At 39.5% G+C, this 22,500-nt stretch overlaps 2 protein-coding genes and 1 pseudogene across 3 annotated transcripts; 1 reads left to right on the top strand and 2 right to left on the bottom strand.

The window, feature by feature from the left end:
- Positions 1-2,827: 2,827 nt before the first annotated feature.
- lrrc15 (leucine rich repeat containing 15) lies at positions 2,828-7,030 on the bottom strand. The gene is made up of 2 exons (XM_084922195.1): positions 6,748-7,030; positions 2,828-4,652 (listed from the first exon to the last, which is right to left on the bottom strand). The coding sequence occupies exon 2, from the start codon at positions 4,643-4,645 to the stop codon at positions 2,945-2,947; it is 1,701 nt and encodes a 566-aa protein (XP_084778321.1). The 5' UTR covers positions 4,646-4,652; positions 6,748-7,030; the 3' UTR covers positions 2,828-2,944.
- Positions 7,031-10,641: 3,611 nt separating this feature from the next.
- LOC146362281 (uncharacterized) lies at positions 10,642-14,184 on the bottom strand. Its single transcript, XM_084922675.1, has 2 exons — positions 14,078-14,184; positions 10,642-13,639 (listed from the first exon to the last, which is right to left on the bottom strand). The coding sequence occupies exons 1-2, from the start codon at positions 14,094-14,096 to the stop codon at positions 11,691-11,693; spliced, it is 1,968 nt and encodes a 655-aa protein (XP_084778801.1). The 5' UTR covers positions 14,097-14,184; the 3' UTR covers positions 10,642-11,690.
- A 3,301-nt stretch (positions 14,185-17,485) lies between these two features.
- On the top strand, positions 17,486-20,797 carry LOC146362280 (uncharacterized; annotated as a pseudogene). Its single transcript, XR_014799493.1, has 5 exons — positions 17,486-17,489; positions 17,594-17,612; positions 18,494-19,020; positions 19,187-19,299; positions 19,382-20,797. The product of XR_014799493.1 is annotated as an uncharacterized LOC146362280 (transcript).
- Positions 20,798-22,500: the final 1,703 nt, after the last annotated feature.

The raw sequence follows: 22,500 nt of genomic DNA, 5'->3' as shown, positions 1-22,500 counted from the left end.
AATGGCTCAAAAATATCTCCAGGAAGCGTCTGGAGGTTGTTGTGAGCGAGCTTGAGAGTGGCTAGTGATTGTAGCTTTTCAAACAGATCTTCATCCAGTGACTCTATCATGTTGTTCTGTAGATTCAGTTCTGTGAGCTTTTCTGGGCCTTCAAAGTATTCAGGGGACAAGGTGACGAATTTATTCTTCGACAGGTCCAGCTTCCTGATTTTCTTCAGAGGGCCAAAAACTCCTTTAGGGAGACTGGAGAGATTGTTTTGCTGGAGGCTTAATTCAGTCAATTTGGGCATTTCTCCAAACAGCACTGGTGGCAAACTTTTCAGCCTGTTGTTCTTCAGGGTCAGTGTTTTAAGCTGAGGGAAGCCAACAAAATACTCCTCAGGAAAAGTAGTTAGAAGATTATTGTCCAGAAACAGTTTAGTCAGTTTGTTTTTATGAGGAAACAGATTGGGAGGCAATTCTTCTATCTGGTTTCCATGCAAGCCAATTTCCTTTAAGTTCGGTAAATTCTGAAACAAGTCTTCAGGAATGGTGGTCAGCTGATTCTCATAAAGTCGGAATGTCTCCAGTTTGTTTAGGTTGGAGAACCAGTGAGTTGACACAGCAGAGAGATTGTTTTTACCCAAATGGAGCATTAAAAGGTTGTCAAGACCGTCAAATGTCTCATCTTCAATCAACTTAATCTCATTCAAATGCAACAGGAGGTGTCTTAGTTTTTTAAGGCCTTCAAACAAACCTTTATCAAGTCTTTGAAGCTTGTTATATTTGAGTACGAGTTCCTCCATGTTGCTGAGGTCGTTAAAGACTCCTACTGGGAGTGACATTAATTTGCTGCCGGAGACCTCAATATTTTTCAGGTTTTTCAGTCCCTCGAACGCTCCCAGCTCGATGGATGATATGTTACTGTTTATGAACTCCACCTTTTCAAGCTGTGGGTTTTCAGCAAAGGCTCCTTTTGGTATTGTTGTAATGTGGCTGTCCAAAAAAAAGACTTCTGTCACTTTGGGTCTGAGAGAGCGTGGGATTTCTGTAGCTGAGCTAAAAACTGCCTGGTTCTCTTTGGGGCAGTCAGTCGCCTTTTCACATGGTTGGGTTTCAGCCAGTGAAAAGTCAGGCATGAAAAGTAGAAAGAAAACGATGATCTCGCCTCTGGACATTTTTATTCACTAGAAAAAGAAAAAAAATATTTTTACCCTCATGCAAAATTTTCAAGAATTACATTTTGGTTTGTAATTTAGCATGATTTGTTTTTAATGCATCAAATTCAGACCTGCAATTTCTCTGGAAAATCTTTTTTTAAAAACCTAGTCAAATATCAAAGAAAAAGGTACCTACCAGGTTATTTCTTTTGGAGGATGAAGCTCCAGCAAAAACGAGACACATGCGAGTTAGGTAATTATTACTGAGGCTCCAACAGGCTGTAAGTCTGTTGCATCTGAGGCGTGGCGCAGCACACTTCTGCAGCCCGAGATAAGAGCAAGGCATCCGTTTTTTAGTTACTGCACACGTCTACAGAGTGCATCCAAGATTGTGGAGTTTTTCTTTAACGTCATACATAGCTGTGTGATTAATGTTTAACACATGCTTAACACAATATTTCAGGCCAGTTAAAATGCACATGTGTTTGTTATTTTGTTTTTTTTACTTCCTCACTGGAACAGCACGAAAAAATGCACAACATCATTTTTGATGAATTTGTTGCTTCCAGTTTGTAATCATAGGCAAGCTTCGGGTGGAACTTTTGGATTCCAGCTAAAGTATTTCAGACTTTATCGTGACTGTTTTCCATTAGATGGCAGTGTAATGGAAGGTACTGTGGATGTAGAATGGATTTTACCAAGAGGATAGTGGATGTAACTGGGTGTTTAACCCAGGGTATTGTGTTTTGGACTTCTTAGTTTAATTTGTTTTCCATCTCTTACATTACCTGGTTTGTTTTTATCGTCTGAGTCTCCCTCTGTTCTTTGCTGTGTCTTCCCTCGTAGCAGCGTGTCTCCCTGACACATGTTGTCCTTATATACCTGTACTCTGATTTCCAGTTCTTGCCCTGGAGAAGTTTTTGCTCTTTTGTTATTTCTGTGGATAGTCAGCATTACAGTTAGATTTTAAGTTTACTTATTGTTTTCTAAGTCCTGCGTTTGGGTCCACATCCTGCCTCCCACACAGCCGGACCTTGACAATGGTACTCATGCTGACACTCTGTACTTGGCTAGTATGTATGGATTTATGTGATTGAAGCGTGAGGCTTGCCTTGTTTCTTTTAATTTTACCATATTAAAATAAATGAATTAAAAAAAAATTAGTACTCCTGGGTTGTTGTTTTTGTTACATTTTATTAAATGTACAACCCCCTATGTCAGTGTCATGCTGAAAACTTTCACGTGTTTAAAATCATTTTCACAAGAATTCAAACATGAAACAATGTATATATTTATATAAATAATGTCAGACTGGTCAAACCTAGTATGAATGGTGAAGCTCAGTAAATAAGAGACACAGCGTGCACATGCTCTCACTAGAAGTGTTGCATTTATTCAGGCTATTGAAGCGTGATGTATAGTATAATAAACTCCATATTACATCTTTTGTATGTATATTGTAACGCTTTTGCAAAGAAGTTCAACTGTTTGCTAAATGTTGGGTTGTTAGCACAAAATCAGCTGTCAAGCTGCAACAATTGTTAATGAAAAACAGTCGTTGGGGGGTTAACTCAACAGGCGAAGCATGTTTCAGTTTACATTCACAAATATGTCCAGGTTGGCCAAAAGTTGTTAAGGTGTTTGTTGTTAGTATTTAAGATGCACAGTCAGGAAGACACACTGAGGGGTTAATCTGATGAATAAAACTGAAAGGTAATGAACTTTCTGGTGCCTTTGAGGCTCAATTACCAACTCTTCAAAGTCGCCCTCTAAAAGTTCTTCGTGTGCTTTGTTTGAATTGCAGTCTACAGCACAGAGTTCGTACTCCTGCGGCCTATATTCCCCGTGCCACTCTTATTTCTCCTCCAGCAAATGCAGCTGATAATTACAGTGCTGATGATGACAGTGCACACTACTGCGATGACAATTAGGGTGATTGAAATATCACGAGAAATGCTTCCAGTATTCCCTTGTCCACTCCTGGTTACCTTTTCATACTCTGAGGTGGGGGTCGTCTTGACAGCAGGTGAGGGAGTGCTTCTTTTGGCTGGAGGTGTATGTGGCCTCCTCCTCTTCTCTGTTGAGGTCAGCACGGGCTCCTGAGTAGAGCTGAGAGATACCAGGTTCTCATCTGCCAGCAAAGCAATCATCTCGCCATTCAGACTGGAAGGAGCGTCACAGACCACAAGGCTTTGGTTGGTCTTTGATGGGTGCTGCTTCAACCAGTCCCTAAGTGGCAGAATATCCTTGTCACACCTCCAGGGATTTTGCTGGAGGAGTACTTCCTCTGATGCAGTAAGGGCGTCTAAACTCTCCTGTGGTAGGTTAGGGAGGGAATTGTTTCGCAGGTCTATCTGTCCCAGGTGGGTCAGACCCTGGAGGAAACCACGTGGGAGGGACTTGATGAAGTTGTGTTCCAGAGAAATGTTGACCAGTCTTGGTAGCACCTGGAAAGTCCCAGCTTGCAGGGTCGTGATCAGATTGGTGTGCAGGGATACCTCTCCCAGCTGTTCCAATCCTCTAAATGCACTGGTGGATACATAACTAATCCGGTTACGACTGAGGACCAGGAGGCGTAACTGAGTCAGGTTCCTGAACGTGTCATCTTCCACACGACTCAGCTTGTTGTCATACAGCCACAACTCCTTAAGGGCCGTGGGCCCAAACACCCTTGGCCCCAGAGTCTCCAGCTGGTTTTCATACAGGGAGATCTGGGAAAGATTTGGCACGTTTAGGAAGATCCCTTCTGGGAGAGATGTGATCTTGTTGTTGGAGAGAAACAGCTTCTGGAGTTTTGGAGTCTTGGAGAACAGGTCACGGTGGAGGTGAGTGATTTGGTTGTCTTGTAGTGACAGCTCTCCCAGGTTTACAAGGTCATCCAAAGTACCAACTTGAAGCTCCTGTAGCATGTTTCTATTAAGGCGTAAAGTTATGATCTGAGAAAGACCCTTAAAGGTTTCTCTAGATAGCTGGCTGACTTTGTTACCAGAAAGGGAAAGGTAGCTCAACTGTTTCAGTGGATGAAAAGTTTCCACAGGTACTGCAGTGAAAAGATTCCTACTAAGGTCAAGTCTTCTAAGCTCGGTCAACAGGGAAAACCACTGAGGGCGAAGTACTAAGAGGTTGTTGATGCTTAGTGTCAGAGTCTCAAGTTTCTGTAGATTTTTCAACAAGGCTTCTGGCAGATCCTGCAGTTGGGTACCAGTTAACGTTAAGGACCCGATATGTGGTGTTGAATTAAACGTGCCAGGGCGCACTTCCCTCAAAAGAGATTCTTTAATTAGCAACAAATCCAATGAATTCGTCATGTGTTCTGGCTCCAGAGAGTTAAAACTGCATTTTGAAAAATAGAGTTTGGTGGCAGATGACGGCAGCGGCATGGGGAAGTTTGACAGGCCAATGCATTGGACTGTGCTTCCTCTACATTGGCATCCATCCGGACACGCCCAGACAACACTGAGGGCCATGAGAAGTAGGAGTACAGGAAGTGTCGTTGGCAGCTCCATTATTGCCCTAAAATAGAAGAAACATATATGTTGATTGGTTACATGCCAAAGTCACTAAACAAATCAGTGTGAGCCATGTTTTTTGCCATATTTAAGAAAAAGAAGTCTGGATACATTAAGATTGTGTACAACCTGTGGGGATTTAGCTTTATGTGGAAGGCCAGCAAACGCTCATTAAAAGGAGTTGTTACACAAACATTGTTATTTTTGCTTACGAAAGTAACTGAACTGCTCCACTTTGGATATTCATGAGGGAAAATGGACATTGTTGCATTTCTGGTGTGTTGACGCCACTGGACCTACTCTGAAATTTGATTTATTATTGCAAAACCTTTTTGCTTACAGGGCAGTAAAGAAAAAGATTTATTTATCTCCTCTCCATGTCAGATTGGGATTCTCTGCTCCCAGAACCATCACAATGATAGGAAAGTTCTACTGAATGCAGCTCTAATTAGTAACAGTGTCTTCATGTTGTAGCCTCTGAGTTTGTGTTTCATCCAAGAAGCCGACATTTGCATAAATTAATCCAATGTTGCCCGTAGCTAGGAGCACTGCCCACCAACAGAACCGACTGCTAAATGCTTGGCAGGCCTCTGGCAGCAAAACCGTGTATGCAGCATTTGTGTTAAGCAGTAATTTTGAACCACTCATGCCTGAATAATTTGTTTTGCAATAATTTCTGAAAGTGAACACTGAATATTTTGTTAGCAAATGAAATTCAGTGTTTTGTCTGCTTCTCAACATGCCAGACTGCCTGCACAAGTTTGGAAGCTGAGCTGTTCTCACTGTTTGTAGAGGCACAGACGGCTCCTGGAACAAAACCTTGCCAGCATCATGACCTGCTTCTCCACACAAATTCACCAAATTCACAGTCCTGCAACTGAGGGCTGGCAAGCCTGAGTTGCTTCTCAGTAGATGAGATGTATTAGTTTGCAACAAGAGTGTCTCTCAGGAAGGAACTTTGTAAAGACAAAATAAAATATCCTTCAAACGAACTCAAAGGCATCGGACTTCTTAACTTCCTTCTTTTCTTTTCTTTTTTCATCAAAAGCAGAAGGTCATAAAATCCATGCTGGTCCGTCCCAGCTGCTCACATTTTAACACATTTTCTGTTTTCATTAAAAGGTTGGAGAGGTGGTACTAGATTCCTGCTGTGAGGGTGAAGTCATTGTTTCCACTGCTATTACAATTTTATAACGTTTACATGATTTCTAGCCATACTAACATAATACCTCATTTAATTCCTCATAATTCTTATTTCTTTTAACTTTCCTATAAGAGACACCGAACAGTTTCATGCTTATTTCCTTTTTCTTTCCTGCTGTGAATGTGGCCGGTCAGAGTTCAGACTTTAGTCATAGACGGGTTTCTAATTACCGAACTACTGAAAAATAAAATTTAGGTATCTGTGGAATACCCTTCCTTTTGTTATATGGGATCATTTTCGCCGTATTAAAAAGCAGAGGAGCCAGCAGGAGGGAGAAGAAAAGGTAAATTAACACCTAAACTATGTGTCATCTCTGGCAGACTTTATCCTCTCAGTCCAACCCAAAACCACTGTCATTTCGTCACTGGGACAGCCTGAAATGATCTGTATTGTAATATAACGGTTAAACCATTTCCAGTTCACCAGTAATTCCTTAGATGTTTTTCTCCCTTCGATAATTAAAGGCTCAGAACATTATGTTCTGTGAAAAGAGCGTAGGAGGAGAGCTGCAGAAGGCCATTCATGTTTTATTTAACATGTTTTGATGAACACCGTAGCTGACATGGCATAAAAAATACACTTTGTCATGTAATTCAAAATGTAACTCTTATAATAATGACATATTAAAAAGCTATTTGTTTTATACATGAAAACACATGACTATACAATGTATTATAAATGTAATATTTAAAAAATAACAAGAAGAAAAAGTAACATAGACTCTATCTTATTCCACATTACTGTCACAGACTTCTTTATCTTGTTTGTTTCCTGTTACATTTACCTCAGAAATATACTGGACACATCTTGAGTCTTAAGTAAATAAAAGTTTTTAAAAAAGAAAAAGTCAAATGAAGGAACAAAGTAGGCCAACGTGCTGTTTTGCAGAGCTTACCTCTCGTGCTGCGATCCCTGAACAGAGACAGTGAGTCGGTGTGGAGTTCTTTTATGTGCGTCCTCCCTTCCTCCTCAGTTTTACTAATCCTCTGAAAGTTTCCAGCACTGCCTGAACTTTCACACCATCACATTTTCCTGCTCTTCGTCATCAGTCAAATTTTATAAGTCAGCTTTTTTTCTCTCTGTCTCACACAAGAAATGTGTAGATCCTGTTTCCAAGCTTCCTGGCCGTCCCCCGGCCCCCTCGGTGTCTCACACACTCTCACCCTTTTTTTTTCTAAATGTGGTGGAGGGGGATCAGACCAGCAGAAGCCCCACCCTCTGGTACCAGTCTGGGACTGAACTGATTTTGTGTTTATGTGGGTATTTGGTCTCTGTTTCATCTTAGCAAAGACACTTTTTTTAATGCCTCAAGCTTCTTTTTTTAATGGACAAGGAAAGATGTACATGTGTGCTAGAGGTTACAGGAAGGGTGACAAGTGACTCTGGACAGAACAATGGAGATTGTTTTGTGTTTTTAGTTTGTGGCAATGTTGTTTGTGTGTCTGCTTGGGTGTGCAAAGTATGGTCTGCACATATCTTTGGAGTAACATTCATGGTATGCTTGTAAATGGATGGGTTTGGTTTCCCAAATCCACTTTTAGGGACAGACTGTAACACAATCCACCCACAAACACACTGAATGAGCGGCATGCTTGCGTTCACTCTCTCTGCTGTAACAAAAATGATACATTTTCTATTCATTTTCTTATTATTTTCATTTTCATATCATAATGAAAGCCTTGTGCGGGTAAGTTCAGGAACAACTTTTAGCATTTAGTACATCTGGATAGAATTAAGCAACGAAGCTTTCCTTGCCTTCACAGCTTTTGCTCGTGTTGTGTGCATATTTCTCATGTGAGTCAAACATGCTATTACAAAACAGAGTGGAACGGTTTCTTTGATATCACAAACAGTAAAGGGAATTATTATGTGATTAAGCTTTAGTGCTATATTTGTCTTGTTTTCTGGTTTTTAGGTGAAAAAGATGGCGCTGATCTGCCAGTGATATGCAGCTTTTAGCTTTTAAACTCTATCACACAGGAAGCTACTGGAAACAGATAATGAGGGTGGAGCTCAACCCAAAGGCAGATGTTGCTGCAGTGCACAAAACTGTCCTAAAAACTTGGTGTTTGCAGAATATTGCAATATTGAAACATAAATAATTGTGTTTTATAACTGATTTGATTTACATGCCTCCGACATGAGAGCTATTGTATGTTTTTAGTTTTGCATATTTTACTATAAAGCAAATCTGTCCCACATTCTGTGTACAATAGCTTCTAAATTAGTATCCCAAAAGACTGCATGACAAGACAGCATTTTCTGTTCTTCTGTTCAAGGTGCTTTCTATTGTAAGGTAAAGACCCTGCAATAATAGAAAAATCCCATCAAATAGATGCAACTCTGTGAGAAAGTACTTGGCAACAATTGCAAAAAAAACCAGGAAGATTGACAGGAAGAAACCTCTGGGAGAGACAGGCTTAAACCCAGAGCTTAATAATCAATAACTAATGATTAAATGCAAAATGGTCTGAGTTTATTATCCTGTTAATTCTACAGTTTTCAGTAAAAGAGTTAAGGATAAAAAGAATTTCCTGCTGGAAACCCATGGCATATGTTTATTATTGACATTTAATTAGTACTAGTATTAGTATTAGGTGCTCTTCACAGGTATGGGCGTGGCTGCCTAGTAGCCAGTGGCATGTCTGATTCCACTTACACTCACCTGCACTACCTCGTTTCTCCTCTCTATTCCTCACTGGATTGTTGAACTAAAATTGTCATGTTGTAGTGAGGCTGAACTCTCCTGATAGGTGACGCATGTTTTCTTGTTCCTGAGTAAGATTACCCACTCACCGTGTTTTTGCACCTGCCTGTCTTACCTGTGGACAAAGCTGCCTGATCCACTCGGGTCCACAAAGAAACACTTATCTGGATTCAAGCCGTGAAAGCTGGGAACACCTACCTGCACACCAGTTTGTGGAGAAACAGTAAATTCCTTCCCCCATGAGAGCCTGTGAGAACAAACAGGAAAACCAGCGCGCTCAGCTTCAATCCAGACAAACCAGCTTAATGGTGCTGAACCATAGAAATGTCAACTTATGAGTGAGGACCGGTATACAGTATTTAATGTTACGGAGCAGTTAGAAAAGCTTCAGCACTTCCCTTTCCTCAGCATTCAATTCAATTTATTTATACAGCCTCAAATCGCCTCAAGGTGCTTTATTTTGTAAGGTAGATCCTACAATAATACATACAGAGAAAAACCCAACAATCATACGACCGCCTATGAGCAAGCACTTCGGTGACAGTGGGAAGGAAAAACTCCCTTTTAACAGGAAGAAACCTCCGGCAGGGGCGGAGCCATCTGCTGCGACTGGTTGGGGTGAGAGCATTTAAAGAAATGCTTTAAATGCACAATTACAAACTTACACATGTAACTGTGAGTGCTGAAGTTCTCAGTCATAAGACTGTAAGAACTTACCTGAGACTGCATCAATAAAATCAACTGACCAGAACATGTAATCTGTGACAACTGAAAACACTTAGCTGTGAGTTACAGAGCCATGTGACGATACCAAGGTTTGAAATCCTTTCACAGATTTACAGACTGATCAAATGTTCACCTTATTATTTCAGTGAACTTCAGTGAAATCTTTGAAAGTTTCTAGAAAATCTAGAAATACAATCGAGTCCTGAAAAAACACATAATATATAAAAAAGAAGCCGGATTGAGCAGGGTTACAGTTATAGCTGCTCTTCTTTGTGATGTAACGAGTGCATGTTTTCTAGGGAGGATTTAGAAAGGAATATTAGGATATGTACATTCAGCATGACTCAACTTACAGCCTGTTTTTGTTTTTTTAAAATAAACAGCTTATTATTGCAGCCAAGACTCTGGGAATTCCACATTTGCTCATGTTTTGGGAAATCCCTCCCAGCTGGCATTACGGTCAAAGTTAGAAGGTTAACATAGACAAATGAAAGATTCCTCCCAGAGCTATGAATCAACAGGTTTTTGTTTCTCTTCCTAAAGTCTTGTTTTCCACATTGGTCCAATATTTCTTGTGCCCCTGCAGTTTTCCTCTCCCCACGCTGACCCTGTATGTGCCCACTGTTGTGTGAGCTCAGCCTGCTGGAAAGTCCTAATCACCTGTTGTCATAGCAATGAACTTGGGCGCTGCTCACCAATTCATCCTCTTTTGTTTGCTGCTTGGTTTAGCGTCCAATCACCTCTCGTGGAATTTGTGGCATCTGCCGTCATTTTTAGGGTTTAAAAGACTTGAAAAATTATTGTGACTCAGGCAAATATGGCCCCTTGTTTAGTCTCTACAGAACAATGTGTAATGTCCAACTGTGAGGACTTGCTGGTCACAGATGAAACTTTAAATGTACGAACTTCACCTTTAGTTATTTCCTTTCTCATGAAAAACGTTTGCGTCAAAACTTCGGAAGAATTAAAGAGCGGCTATGTAATGAAACATGTTGCACAGTTATTGTGAAATTACAGTGGCGTCGTTTCATAAATGGATTTGTCATCTCAAAAGCTACACATACTGACCTTGTGACATCGTGGATAGATGTGTTTCCTGTTTTGAATGTTGTTACAAAGATTAGGGCATAATCTTCCTGTAAAGATATGTGATTCCTTCTGGGAAAGCACATTTCTGTAACATTCCTGAAAAGGAAGTCAAATCCAGATAAGGAATAATGGTTGTTTACAGCAGCTGTTCGAATAACAGGTGCTGTGGGATTAAACAAGATACTCCAAAATCTTGACCACGATCTGCTTAATCGGTCAAATATTTAGCAGTTTGATCACAGAAGTGGACAGGTTTAAGATAAAAAAAAAACACTTTAATCTTTAATTTTCATGGCATAAAATACAAAAAATGACAGCATCACAGCTAACCCTAACCCAGCTTTTAAAAAAGACCATTACATGAATGCCTTACAAAGAGAAATACACAACAGGCACTGGGTATATAAAGTGTAGCTCACAACAAATTCACAATAATAGAGATGTTGATCAAACAGATGACACACACAGCTTTAACATTTTGAAATAAACATCTGTAAATAACACAAATATAAAAGTAGACACTGTCGTGCGCGTCCCTTTCGTCTTGCAGTTTCAAGTATCCACCACTAGAGGGAAACAAATCACCTGCAGCTTTAACACTGACGTGTGTTATCTATAAGCTGCTGAAGCACTGTAGTCTTGGCATAGTAGATAAAACGTACATTTATAAATACAGCACAGGCATCAGTGTGTATGACTCGAGACATGGTGAAAGCAAAAGACCAGTGGAAGAAACCAGGTTTTCACTTTATGTGCTTGAAAATCAAACAGTGGTCAACAACAGGTGGATTCTTCAGTGGCTCTCTATGGCTTTAACAGAAACTGTATGACTATAGAATAAACAATGATATATGTATATAAGGCATTATACAATCCTCTCATTTTATCATTATTATCATAATTACACCAAAATATTTTTTAAAGAGTGTGAATATGTGCATCATAGCATGAATCTTTTTACCAGTGTTGGGCACTTTTAATTTGAATAATTTGGACATGAACAGACAGGACTTTAGCAGTCTGCATAGCTACTCAGTTTCAAAATAGGCCTAAAATCTTCCCATTTGATTGATGAGCATTCAAATATTTGCTCTGTATGCTGACTATTGACAGATATTAGTTTAGTTGTGATATAAAATTAAACACAATACCATCTGAATGTACTTTTTTCTGAAAAACCCCACAGGGTTCAATTCCATCATATTTCAAAGTCTGATTTTCCTGAGGAAATGTGTTCAGAGAAAACAAACACAGTAATTGTCAACCGCTAGAAGAGGATCGTTTATCTAGTTGTACACCAGCCCGATAAGCCAGCGCTACGCCTCATGACGAGCACACTCAGCCTTTAGCTTATACATGGCCTTGTGGAGGCGATACATGCCATACATGGTAGCAAGAATAAGCGACAACCCTGCAGCTAGTAGAAGGATGTGAGAGAACATGAGGAACCCAGCCAAAGCCGTGTTTGAGGGCAGAAACCACACATACACCCAGCCTTTCTGATGGTTATGGTGGACAAACTCAGGCCCCGGTTCTATCACCAATATGCCATAAAAAGGAGGTGACATGTTCCGAGCAAATTTACCAATAAGTTCAGTGGAAAGTGATGCTGAGAGTGTTGTATCATCTGATGTGGTTGCTTTTACAGTCTGAGTGGTTATTTTGTCAGGGACTTTTTGGGTAGCTCCTTGAGTGGTTTGGATCGCCGCTTCCTTGGATTGAGTAGCCGTTGTGGGGGGTGTGGTTATGGAAGTTAAAGCTGATGTTTGTCCAGAGGTTGACAACATGTGGAGTGGTTGTGTTGGTGGCCGGTTCAAATCTTGTAGAGGAAAACTCTTGGCTGTTGTAGCACTGCAAAAGCTGAACTCTTCATCATGCAGCGAGCCAACGGTACGCAGCAGCTGGTAGACTGGAGTGTGACACATCACGTCATCTCTGTCCCAAAGCACATGCTCATTGTGTCTCATCCATCTTGCAATGCCTCTGATAGCACAATTACAATCCCAGGGGTTTCCACTCAGAGTCAGATTCATCAAAGCTGGAAGAGGCATGAAAATATCTCCTGGAAGACTGCTAAGGTTGTTATTGTTCAATAAAATTTCAAGAATCTCTCCAAGACCCTTAAAGATACCTTCTGGTAGGCCATACAACTTATTGTCATTGAGGTGAAGTTTCTTCAGGGTGGTTAGTTTGGAGAATAGCTGGGGATGAAGATAATGGAGGTTGTTGGATTTTAGCGAGAGCTTCTGAAGGTTTGGAAGACAGCAGAAAACATCTGGTGGAAGGTCCCTCAGATTGTCATTTAAATGGAAGTTCAGCATAAGCAGCCCAGACATGTTAGCGAACAAATTTCCAGGAACCGTGATGAGGTTGGTGGCATATAGATAAAACTCTGTCATGTCGGGCATGTGACCCATCAGCTCATCTGGTAGAGATAATAGTGGATTCTTGTAAATGGTGAGTTTGACCAACTTTGGCATGTGGTAGAAGCTCTTTTCTGGGATGGCCTGAAGTTGGTTGGAGGATAAGGTCAGGTTTTTCAGGTTCCCCAGAGGCCAGAAGACTTTAGGTGGAAGGCTGGCAATCTGGTTTTGATGGAGTTTTAGCTCCACAAGGTTGATGAGTTTGTCAAAGATGCCAGCTTCTAGAAATTCTAGTTCATTGTAATAGAGTATAAGCTGCTGAAGTTTAGTCAAGGAGTGAAAGATGGTAGGAGGAAGCTTCTTTATGAAGTTCCTTCCAAGATTCAGAAAGGTGAGGTTGGTCAGTCCTTCAAATATGTCTGAATCAAGACTCCTGAGTTTGTTGCGGCTTAGGTCCAGATCCTGCAACCCGCCCAGTCCTTCAAACATATCTGGATGAATGTTCTCAAACTGGTTCCCATCTAGATACAGCTGCTCAAGAGCAGCAAGTGGACTGAACACTCGAGGAGGAAGGGTCGACAGATCGTTAGATGACAGCTTGACAGACTTGAGCTGGGGAGCTACGAGGAAAGCCTGAGGATGGACGGTGTGTAGATGACTCTTTATGAGACTGAAACGCAGCAGGAGGTCCAGATTTGCTAAACTTCGCTCATTTAGGACATTCATGTTTGTAACACTGAGCTGCAGCAGGTATGTGTGGAGAGGCAGAGGCGGTATATCAGTGATGGTGGAGCCAGTACACATGGCAGCGCCTTGAGGGTTGCATCGGCAGCTGCTGGGGCAAGAACTGCTGTGGGTAAAGTCTGGAATCATAAAGAGCAAGAGCATCATCCACGTGGTGCCTGGGAAGTAAAAATAAAGCCAATGAGAGTCCAAATTTTTCTTTATTTCGATTTTAATAACTCATTTTAGTCATTTTATCTGTATAAAAGAAAACTTCACCCCCTGAAGCCTGAGCCATTATAGCGTTTTGAACATGGAGCATTTATTGAACCTTCTGATATTTCAATTAAATGTTTATTTTCATATATATTTTTGCAATTTATTGCTTAAAATAAATTGTGCACTTGGGTTTTTCAGGGAGAAAAAACTGATGACTGAAGTCTCAAAAGCTTTCATGTATCAAATATGAGGCATTAAAGGCTTAAACTGAGTTAATGATGTAGTAACACAGTAATAATAGCAATCATAATGAAAATATTTTTTAAAAAATTAAATTATGTTATTTCATAGATACATTTCAGAAGCATTGAACGTGGGACGGAAAACATTTGACTAACCTCTGAAGTAAAGATCCATCACGGATTGTTTGCTCCCGTGCTGCCCGCTGCTCCTCTCTCTACTGCTGTGTTTAGAAGATGCGCACTCTCTGTCTGTCACGCTATCCAGCCCCTGCTTCACCAAGACGTCTGCCCCAGAGACATTATCTCATCCTTCATGCTGCTCAGGCCTTGAGATTAATTCTAGAGTTCAGGCTAGCAAGAAAACGTCAGCATTATGACTTTTGATTTATTTAAAAGTTGGACTCACTTTTCTGGATACTTTAATGCTGCAAATTAATGTAAAACTGATGTCACCTTAGTCTTCAGAGCATTTCATGCACTTTGTTCAGTTTGACTTTCCCAATGTGCAACATTTGGTTGGCTATTTGTTGACACATTCAGGCATGTTTTCTATGATATTTTCCGTTTGAAACCTGCCACCACAAATGTTGACTGACACAGAGGGTGCTGTTTCATTTCCTGTGTACTGCAGCTCATGGGCTGGACAGAAACAGATAACGGCCATATCTGCAGCATGTACTGTATTGTTACTAAACTAATAAAAGCGAGTAAAGCATACTTGTGTTCACATTGGTAGATTAGTGGGTGAACTCTAATTGTGTTTTAACAATAACAATAATAATAATAATAATAATAATAATAATAACTTTATTTATAAAGTGCTTTCAAACAAAGTGCTGAACATCTCAAGTACAAGCATTTTCAGGTTTGAGCTCATACTGTAAGACTCTGTCCTTCTGTACAACATTTCTGTAAAGTGTGAGGTTAACAGTCAAAATCACAGAGAGGGAAAACTGTGCAATGAGAGTCTTTACCTTGGGACAGATGTTTTGTTCTGGCAGTCAATCAATCAATACTTTATTTATATAGCACATTTAAAGACCGGAGGTACATCAAAGTGCTTCTCAGTAATAAAATATGAAATAAAATTAATTGCATATGGGTACGATAGTAGAGTATAAATACATTCCCAGATAAAACAAAGCACTAATTAACCCGGGAGTACTATGTTAAAACAAATATTTCACACTTAGTGTAAAAGTTCGGTAAAATCAACACAGAAATATCAACTGCAAAAACCCAGTAAAACAACAGGTTAAAATTACATACAAAATGTAATAAAAGTACAAAGTGTACAGCCAACAAATCACTAACTGAAAATGCAAGATCAAATAAATAAGTTTTCAATCGTGTTTTAAAAGATTGAATAGATTCCGTCGCGCGAATATCAGCTGGAAGACTGTTCCAGAGGTTCGGTGCAGCAATGGCAAAGGCACGATCACCTCTGGTTTTCAGGCGGTTGCACCAAGGTCATTTGACTCGATGATCGAAGTGCCTTCCTAGGATACAGGCTGAGAAGTTCAGTTAGCAAGGCGCAACATTACTTACGATTTTTCCTTACTGTACAATATAAAGCGCCTTGAGGCGACTGTTGTTGTGGTTTGGCGCTATATAAATAAAATTGAATTGAATTGAATGTAAGCAATAAAATTTTAAAATCAATCCGATATTTGATGCACAGTAAATTTCCCAGTGTTAAATCAGCAGTGTTAAAGTGTGTTTACTGTAGAAAGCTCCTCCCACCACATTTTCTTCAGGTCACTTACAGGGTAAGTTGTTCATATTCACTTATTAAACCAACAATTTGACATTTTAAGCACAGGTAGCATGTTAAAATAAGGTTACATTCCTTTTGTCCATGTTTATTATATATTTCATTTTGTACCTGAAGCAAATGTGACACTGTCTGTATGCTAACGTAAGGTTGTTAATTAGCTAAAAAAGTTGACTGATATCAGTATTGGCTAAACTGTAAGACTTGTTATCAAAATGTATTTCGGTGTGTGGTGGTGATTGTGTTCGAGCATGTTCATTAAATTAAACCCTCCATGTGTTGGGAGCTACATATTAACATTAGCTAGCTAACTAGCATTTTGGCTAACCTTGGTGCCTGGGCAGTTCGTTTGTTATTGTGACATTTTAAATTATGTATTAACTAATTAACATTTTACACTAATATTACATCTTTCACTTCTTGTTGGATACCTAGATGTAGAGGTCGTTTTCAGTAAGGTTACTGCCTTTTTTCAATTTGGCTGTCTTCAGTGATTTTACAGTTACAGGATTACAGCCAGCAGGCAGTATAAGCTTCATAAAGTATCCAAAATGTCCAGGATTCAGTTTGTAATGTTTTCTTTTAGTAGTTTGAACTTAAGATGCGCCCCAGGGTGGCTGTGGCTACATTGTAGCTTGCCATCACCAGTGTGTGAATGTGTGGATGATTGCGTTTAGTGTAAAGCGCTTTGGGGTCCTTAGGACCAAGTAAAGCGCTGTACAAATACAGACCATTTACCATTTTAAGATGACAGTGTTTGTATTTGTAGTGAGTTAACTTGATGTTAACTAATGATGGTATTGACACAAGTTACCTTTTTCCATTTTGCTTAGCAGACTGTTCGGTATGTTAAACTAAAGATGAAGATGAACAAAATACTGACTCCCTAGTGCTAAGTTAGATCAGGCAAACAGTAAAAGTACCAGTAATTATTTTAGTTTTGTATTGAGGAATATATTTCATGTAGGTGAAATACTCATTTAGTACAGGGCTAAAAACTACAGCCAAAGGGCTGAAACACCTTGTTACACTGAAATAAAAGTAACATTCAGTGTAAGAAATAACAATGCAAGGCTGTTTTACTGGTATTTATGAGACTGTTTTAATATTCACATTTTCTGTTTACTGTAGTTCAATGAAGAGCACTGACTATAAGAAATTACTGTCTACAGGAAGCATGCTGCTTAAAGCAAAACTGGGAGGTGTGCAGAAATTTGCTAGAGTATCTGAGCCAAGCCTTCAGGAGTTTTTGATTGCCGGTAAGAAACCAACATTGTATAAAAAAAGGTGTTCAAGGTGCTTTAAGTTATTTTTGTTATTTAGTCTCTTCAGGTTTGTTTGAGTGATATGTGTTTCACTGGATGTCATTTGTTTATTAAAGAGAGTTTATAAAATGAGTCTATGGAGGGACCATGTAAACTGATTTGTTTTGCTCCTGTTTTTGAGGCCTGGAAACATCTGCTGCAGAAGTGTCTCCTGAGCCGTCTGAGTTATCATGGCCACATTCATCAGATTCACAGGATAGGGTCAGCAGCTGGATGCAGAAGCTAAGCAAGTAAGAGTTAGCAGATTTCCACATTCTTCTAACAGTGTCATTTCTGTTTGTAGTTGCTCTGAACTGCAGTGGTTATATCAACATGTAGAATGTTTTTATTGTGTTTTCCAGTTGGTGGAATCGATTCTCACCAGCAAACCTGGTGGAGAACGTATAATAAATGAGTACAATCGGACCAAGTCCCTGGTGGATGAAACCAGAAGAAACATACTGGTAGCTGACATGACAGAAAAACATGGGTAATTTATTTCTGGCCCTGTGATTTTACTATCATTTTCAAATTATTTTAAGTCTCTAATAATTCCAGGGAAGCTGACTAGTTCTCTTCCTTTTGATCTTGCAGTACATCACCACCACGGCAGGTAAAAGAAATGTATGCCAGAGGAGCTGTAACCTTTTCCCTTTACCTCAGTGACCCGTACTCCAAAAATGTAAGTAGCTCATAGTAATAACTGATACAACCAAAATCACGTTGAAACATTTTAAATGTATGTCCTTATCAACTGTTCATGGTTACATAACTTACTGTTAAACGAATAAACAAAATGTCTGTACATGTCACTCTCCAAAGAACATTACTACGAGAGGCGATTATCATCTGGAGGCAACATTTATAATTCAGTGGAAATACATAATACAGTTCCAAACTGTGGTTCTGTATCAATAATGGTTATCAAATGTTGTTATTAATGGTTTCTGTGGAACCAGCTTCCAGTTTGGATTCGGGAGACAGAAACTATCTCTACTTTTAAGATTAGGCTTCAAACTTTCCTTTTTGCTAAAGCATATAGTTAGGGCTGGACCAGGTGACCCTGAATCCTCCCTTAGTTATGCTGCAATAGACGTAGGCTGCCGGGGGATTCCCATGATGCATTGAGTTTTTCCTTTCCAGTCACCTTTCTCACTCACTATGTGTTAATAGACCTCTCTGCATTGAATCATATCTGTTATTAACCTCTGTCTCTCTTCCACAGCATGTCTTTTATCCTGTCTTCCTTCTCTCACCCCAACCGGTCGCAGCAGATGGCCCCGCCCCTCCCTGAGCCTGGTTCTGCCGGAGGTTTCTTCCTGTTAAAAGGGAGTTTTTCCTTCCCACTGTCGCCAAAGTGCTTGCACATAGGGGGTCATATGATTGTTGGGTTTTTCCTCTGTATCTATGAAGCGCCTTGAGGCGACTTTTGTTGTGATTTGGCGCTATATAAATAAAATTGAATTGAATTGAATTGAATTAGTTTTGATAAAGCTGTGTTTCATATTGTGTAGCACCAGGAGATGGAGCATCGGGTGAAGACCAGTGTGGTGGACCGACTGTCAGACGAGAGTTGCAGTTTGTTACAGAGAAGGTGCTGAGTGAGGATGAGTGCAAGGAAGCAATCTCTCTGATGGAACATTCAGCTGATGAAGACACAGTCAAGAAGAAGATGAAGTTGACATTTGTTTATCGGCGCAACATGGTCCTTGACCTCCTGCTGTCAAGCAACATACTGTCTGCTTTTCCACGTTTCAAAGATATCAAAGGCTTGGTGAATATTTGTGTAAACACACATTTTGTAGAAAGCAGATATGATTCTCTATCCCTGTTACAGATCGAACAGGATTATGTACTGATGTTTGGTGAGGATGTATCAGGCAGGTTGCTGGAGAGGTGGCCAACAACATTCAAAAGAAAGATTATCCAACAAGGCAGGAAGCTTCCTTCTACCACTGACCTGGAACTCTTGCTGACTCTCCTGAGGATGCCACTGAAGTTAATGCTGACATTGGTGAGCTGTTGTTTCTTTGATTAGCACATTCACAGCATATATAATGTTTGTCACAGAACAGCTGTCCTTTTGTATTTTGGGTCTACTCAAACATTTTGTCAATCCAGATGCATTGAAATGTGTTGTTGATGATGATTCAACTTTATTAAAAGCAAATATTTTTCACCTCTCAGCGATTCTATTGCTTTTACATCTGATGCCACCATCTGGTCAGGGTCGCTAGAGACCAGGAAAGGTGTCAGCTTCTCAAGCAGAAAGACGTCTTGTGGTCTTCAAGAAGGTTTGTGTTTCTTTTCTATTTTTATGTTATGAATTACCAGTTTAAGAAACACTTGATTCTTATTGCCTGTCTGTATTTGTCTTTTCAGACAGGAACAAATATCAAAGAGCACCTTGATGCCGTCACTACCAGCACTCAACCCTACCTGCTGTTGGGGTGAAGAAGAATGACATCCACCGGTTCTTCATTATTCTTGAAGAATGCCATGCAAGTCTACCTCTTCACTTGGTGCTTTTGATGAACTGTTTAAAGCACATTTTGTGTTTGGCACATCTTACAACACCATGCTTCACAACATGTACACGTTCATTCAAACCACAGGTTTTAGAAAACATTTAAATACCAAACACGTTAACTATTTTGACCAACAGGCTGACACAGATGTTAATCTACAGCCTGATGTGGCAGTTAAACAAGTTTGCACTACAGGGGAGGTGATGTCAACTAAAGTAGAAGAAACACCCACGACATCTGAAATGTTGCAAAGGTCAAATAAGAGACTTTGGATATGTGTGCCTCTGCTGTTGCACAGCTCAGGGCAGCTGGATTAAACCAATCTACTGTAACTACTAGTGATGGGATTTCCGGCTCTTTTTAGAGAACCGGCTCTTTCGGCTCCCAACCAGCTCCTCAGGTTGTTTTGTTGCTTTAATTAATTTATTATTAACAACAATATAAAATTATGCAAAAAACGTAGTTTTATTTATATATGTTTATATATAAATATATACAGTGGCCCCTAGAGACAAAGCACGTACAAACTCCAAAGCACATTTCTAGCATGAACTGAACTTCCAAAACAGAGCTACCTACATCACTTAAATTACACAATTGAAAGCATGTGTGTGTTGTTTGCGAGGAGCCTCGCGGAGTGATACGTACTGTGCTTCAACGTAATATTACCGTATTGTGTGTGTATAAGGACCATAAATGGCACCTGTTCAGAGACGTGGTTACGAAGCAGATTTCAAACTCCAGGCTGTCGGTCACGCAGTAGAAGTTGGGAACAGAGCAGCTGTGAAATCTGTCTTTGTTATTATGCTCAGCGTCTGTTAGTTTACATTTTGACTGCACAGTTTTGAGCTTTTTGTTATGCACAAAAACAACATTGTTTTCTTTTATTTATGGAGCATTATTATTTAATAATTGCTGATAATTTATTTCTGAGTAATTTTTTCTTGTACATCTGCGCTGTATGTTAATAAAAGTGCCTGTGTGACATCTGGGACACAGCTGTGACTAAGAACTCTGTTTGTTCTTACTTTATGGCTTTAAAAAAATATCGAGATATATATCGTATATCGCCATCCAGCTAAAAAATATCGAGATATGAATTTTGGGTCATATCGCCCAGCCCTAAAATGAGCTGTGTTACTTCAAACCATTTGGTCTTCAAATGAAGTATGGCACTTCAGATTCCTCCCTGCATGTCGTTCCATGTTGCCATTTTATGCCAAACTAAATTAATTGTTGTAAAGTGTTTTATACACTACATTTTTGTATTTTGAGCCTGACATAAAAATAAAGCTGTTAAATGTATTATCTAGTTGTGGTTTTTGCTCACATGTTATATGTAAAAGCATTATTAAAAGATATGTTTTCATGCTGCAAAACAGTAAATTGAGTGTAAAGGGTAACACTACAGGAAGAGTTTTAGTAACACTACTTGGTGTAAAATTAATTTAAAATTTTACTCTATGAGAGATAATTTTTCACTAGAGATTAGTGTATGAATAACACAGTATAGAGTAACATCAACTCATCAGAGTTATTTGAACCCCCAGTGTTAATTGCAAATAATTCAGTGTTAAAAATCAGTGGGATTTTACTCAAATAGAGTTCATTTATCACTAAGAGTAAATAATATGACACTACTAGTAGTGTTAAGTTGATTTAATACTATGCGGTGTTACTCAGTGTTGAATTTTTACTCTATTTAGAGTTAATTTTACTCTAAAATTTTAACACTAGAAAGAGTTAATTTAACACAATTGACCAATTCTGAATGGGACCAAATCGACTCGGGACCAGTGTTAGGGGTGTTAACCCTTTTCTGGCTTAAGCCCGGGTTGTTTTTTCAGAAGCCTGGGGTCTTTTGGAGAGTGTAATTTTTTCATAGTTAGATGCCTGGATGACAACTGTATAAAACAAAAAACTACACACAATATTTGAACACTGTGGGAATTTACGACTGTGCGTAAATCCCCCCCTAATATTGGTTTGATCCGAGCTCAGGCACTAAGCGACTGAGCGAGGGGGCGGGGCAGCTGCTGCCTGCGAGTGCGCTGTTGGAGAAACGCAGCCCAGGCAGACAGAGGAGAACTGAAGTTGACCAGGTACCAAAGCAACTCATTCGTACTGTACAAATAATGTAAATATGACGGTGTATCACGAAAGATTGATATCAAACTGATCACTTGACCCATATTACGTTACTTGCTCTTCGAGTGAATCAACAAACGGCGAAATGAAAAGCCGAACGAACAACAATGCTGTTTCTGTAGAGAGTCTCAGCTTACATGTGTGTTTATTTCATATTTTCAGTTGTTTCCCTCCGCGGCTAAACAAATCAGTAATGCACTGATATACAAGAATGGACATAAGGAGCTTCTTTCAAAGAAAAAACTCTGGTAGATGTTATTTTATATATTATGCTTTGTATGTTGTTCAGTATATTTCTATGCAAAACAAGAGGAACTTCAATACACAGCAGTATATTCACAGTTTAAACCAGATATTTACACTTTAGGGAGAAAACATAAAAACATTATTTTACTGTTAAACATCAATTTAAACTTGTTTTGTTTTGGATAAATAAATATTGAAATATCTTTTGAATTAGTTAAATGTCAGAATAAAGAGAGACAGAGCTTCTATTTTTATCACTTTCATCAATGTAGGAGTACATGTACACTAAGTTTATTGTTAATTAATAAGAAAACTGCAGACGACTCCATTCTGAGCTGAAGAAGCTTCTGATTGGTTTAGTAGAGTCCATGTGAGTAAACTGGTGGCACAGCTGTGGATGCATATAAGGCAAAACACAGAGCCTGTTTCTGTGACATGGGAACATCAAGAGATGTCAACAAAACACCAGGAAAAGAACTGTGGAGCTCCCAGAAGTGTGGCTCAGTTTGAACACAATTTGGTGCCATTTACAATTAAGAAATACAGACAGTTTCTCTCTTTACTCTGAAAGTTAACAAA

The sequence above is a fragment of the Perissodus microlepis genome, chromosome 23, assembly GCF_051167445.1.
Source record: "Perissodus microlepis isolate ML-2025 ecotype Zambia chromosome 23, ASM5116744v1, whole genome shotgun sequence".
Lineage (NCBI taxonomy): Eukaryota > Metazoa > Chordata > Actinopteri > Cichliformes > Cichlidae > Perissodus > Perissodus microlepis.
Note: the sequence above shows the minus strand (reverse complement) of the source record. Positions and strands in the feature narration are given on the sequence as shown.

What these genes read in the sequence shown, in the direction of transcription:
- lrrc15 (XM_084922195.1), bottom strand. Translation starts at nt 4,645, where the DNA reads ATGGAGCTGCCAACGACACTTCCTGTACTCCTACTTCTCATGGCCCTC.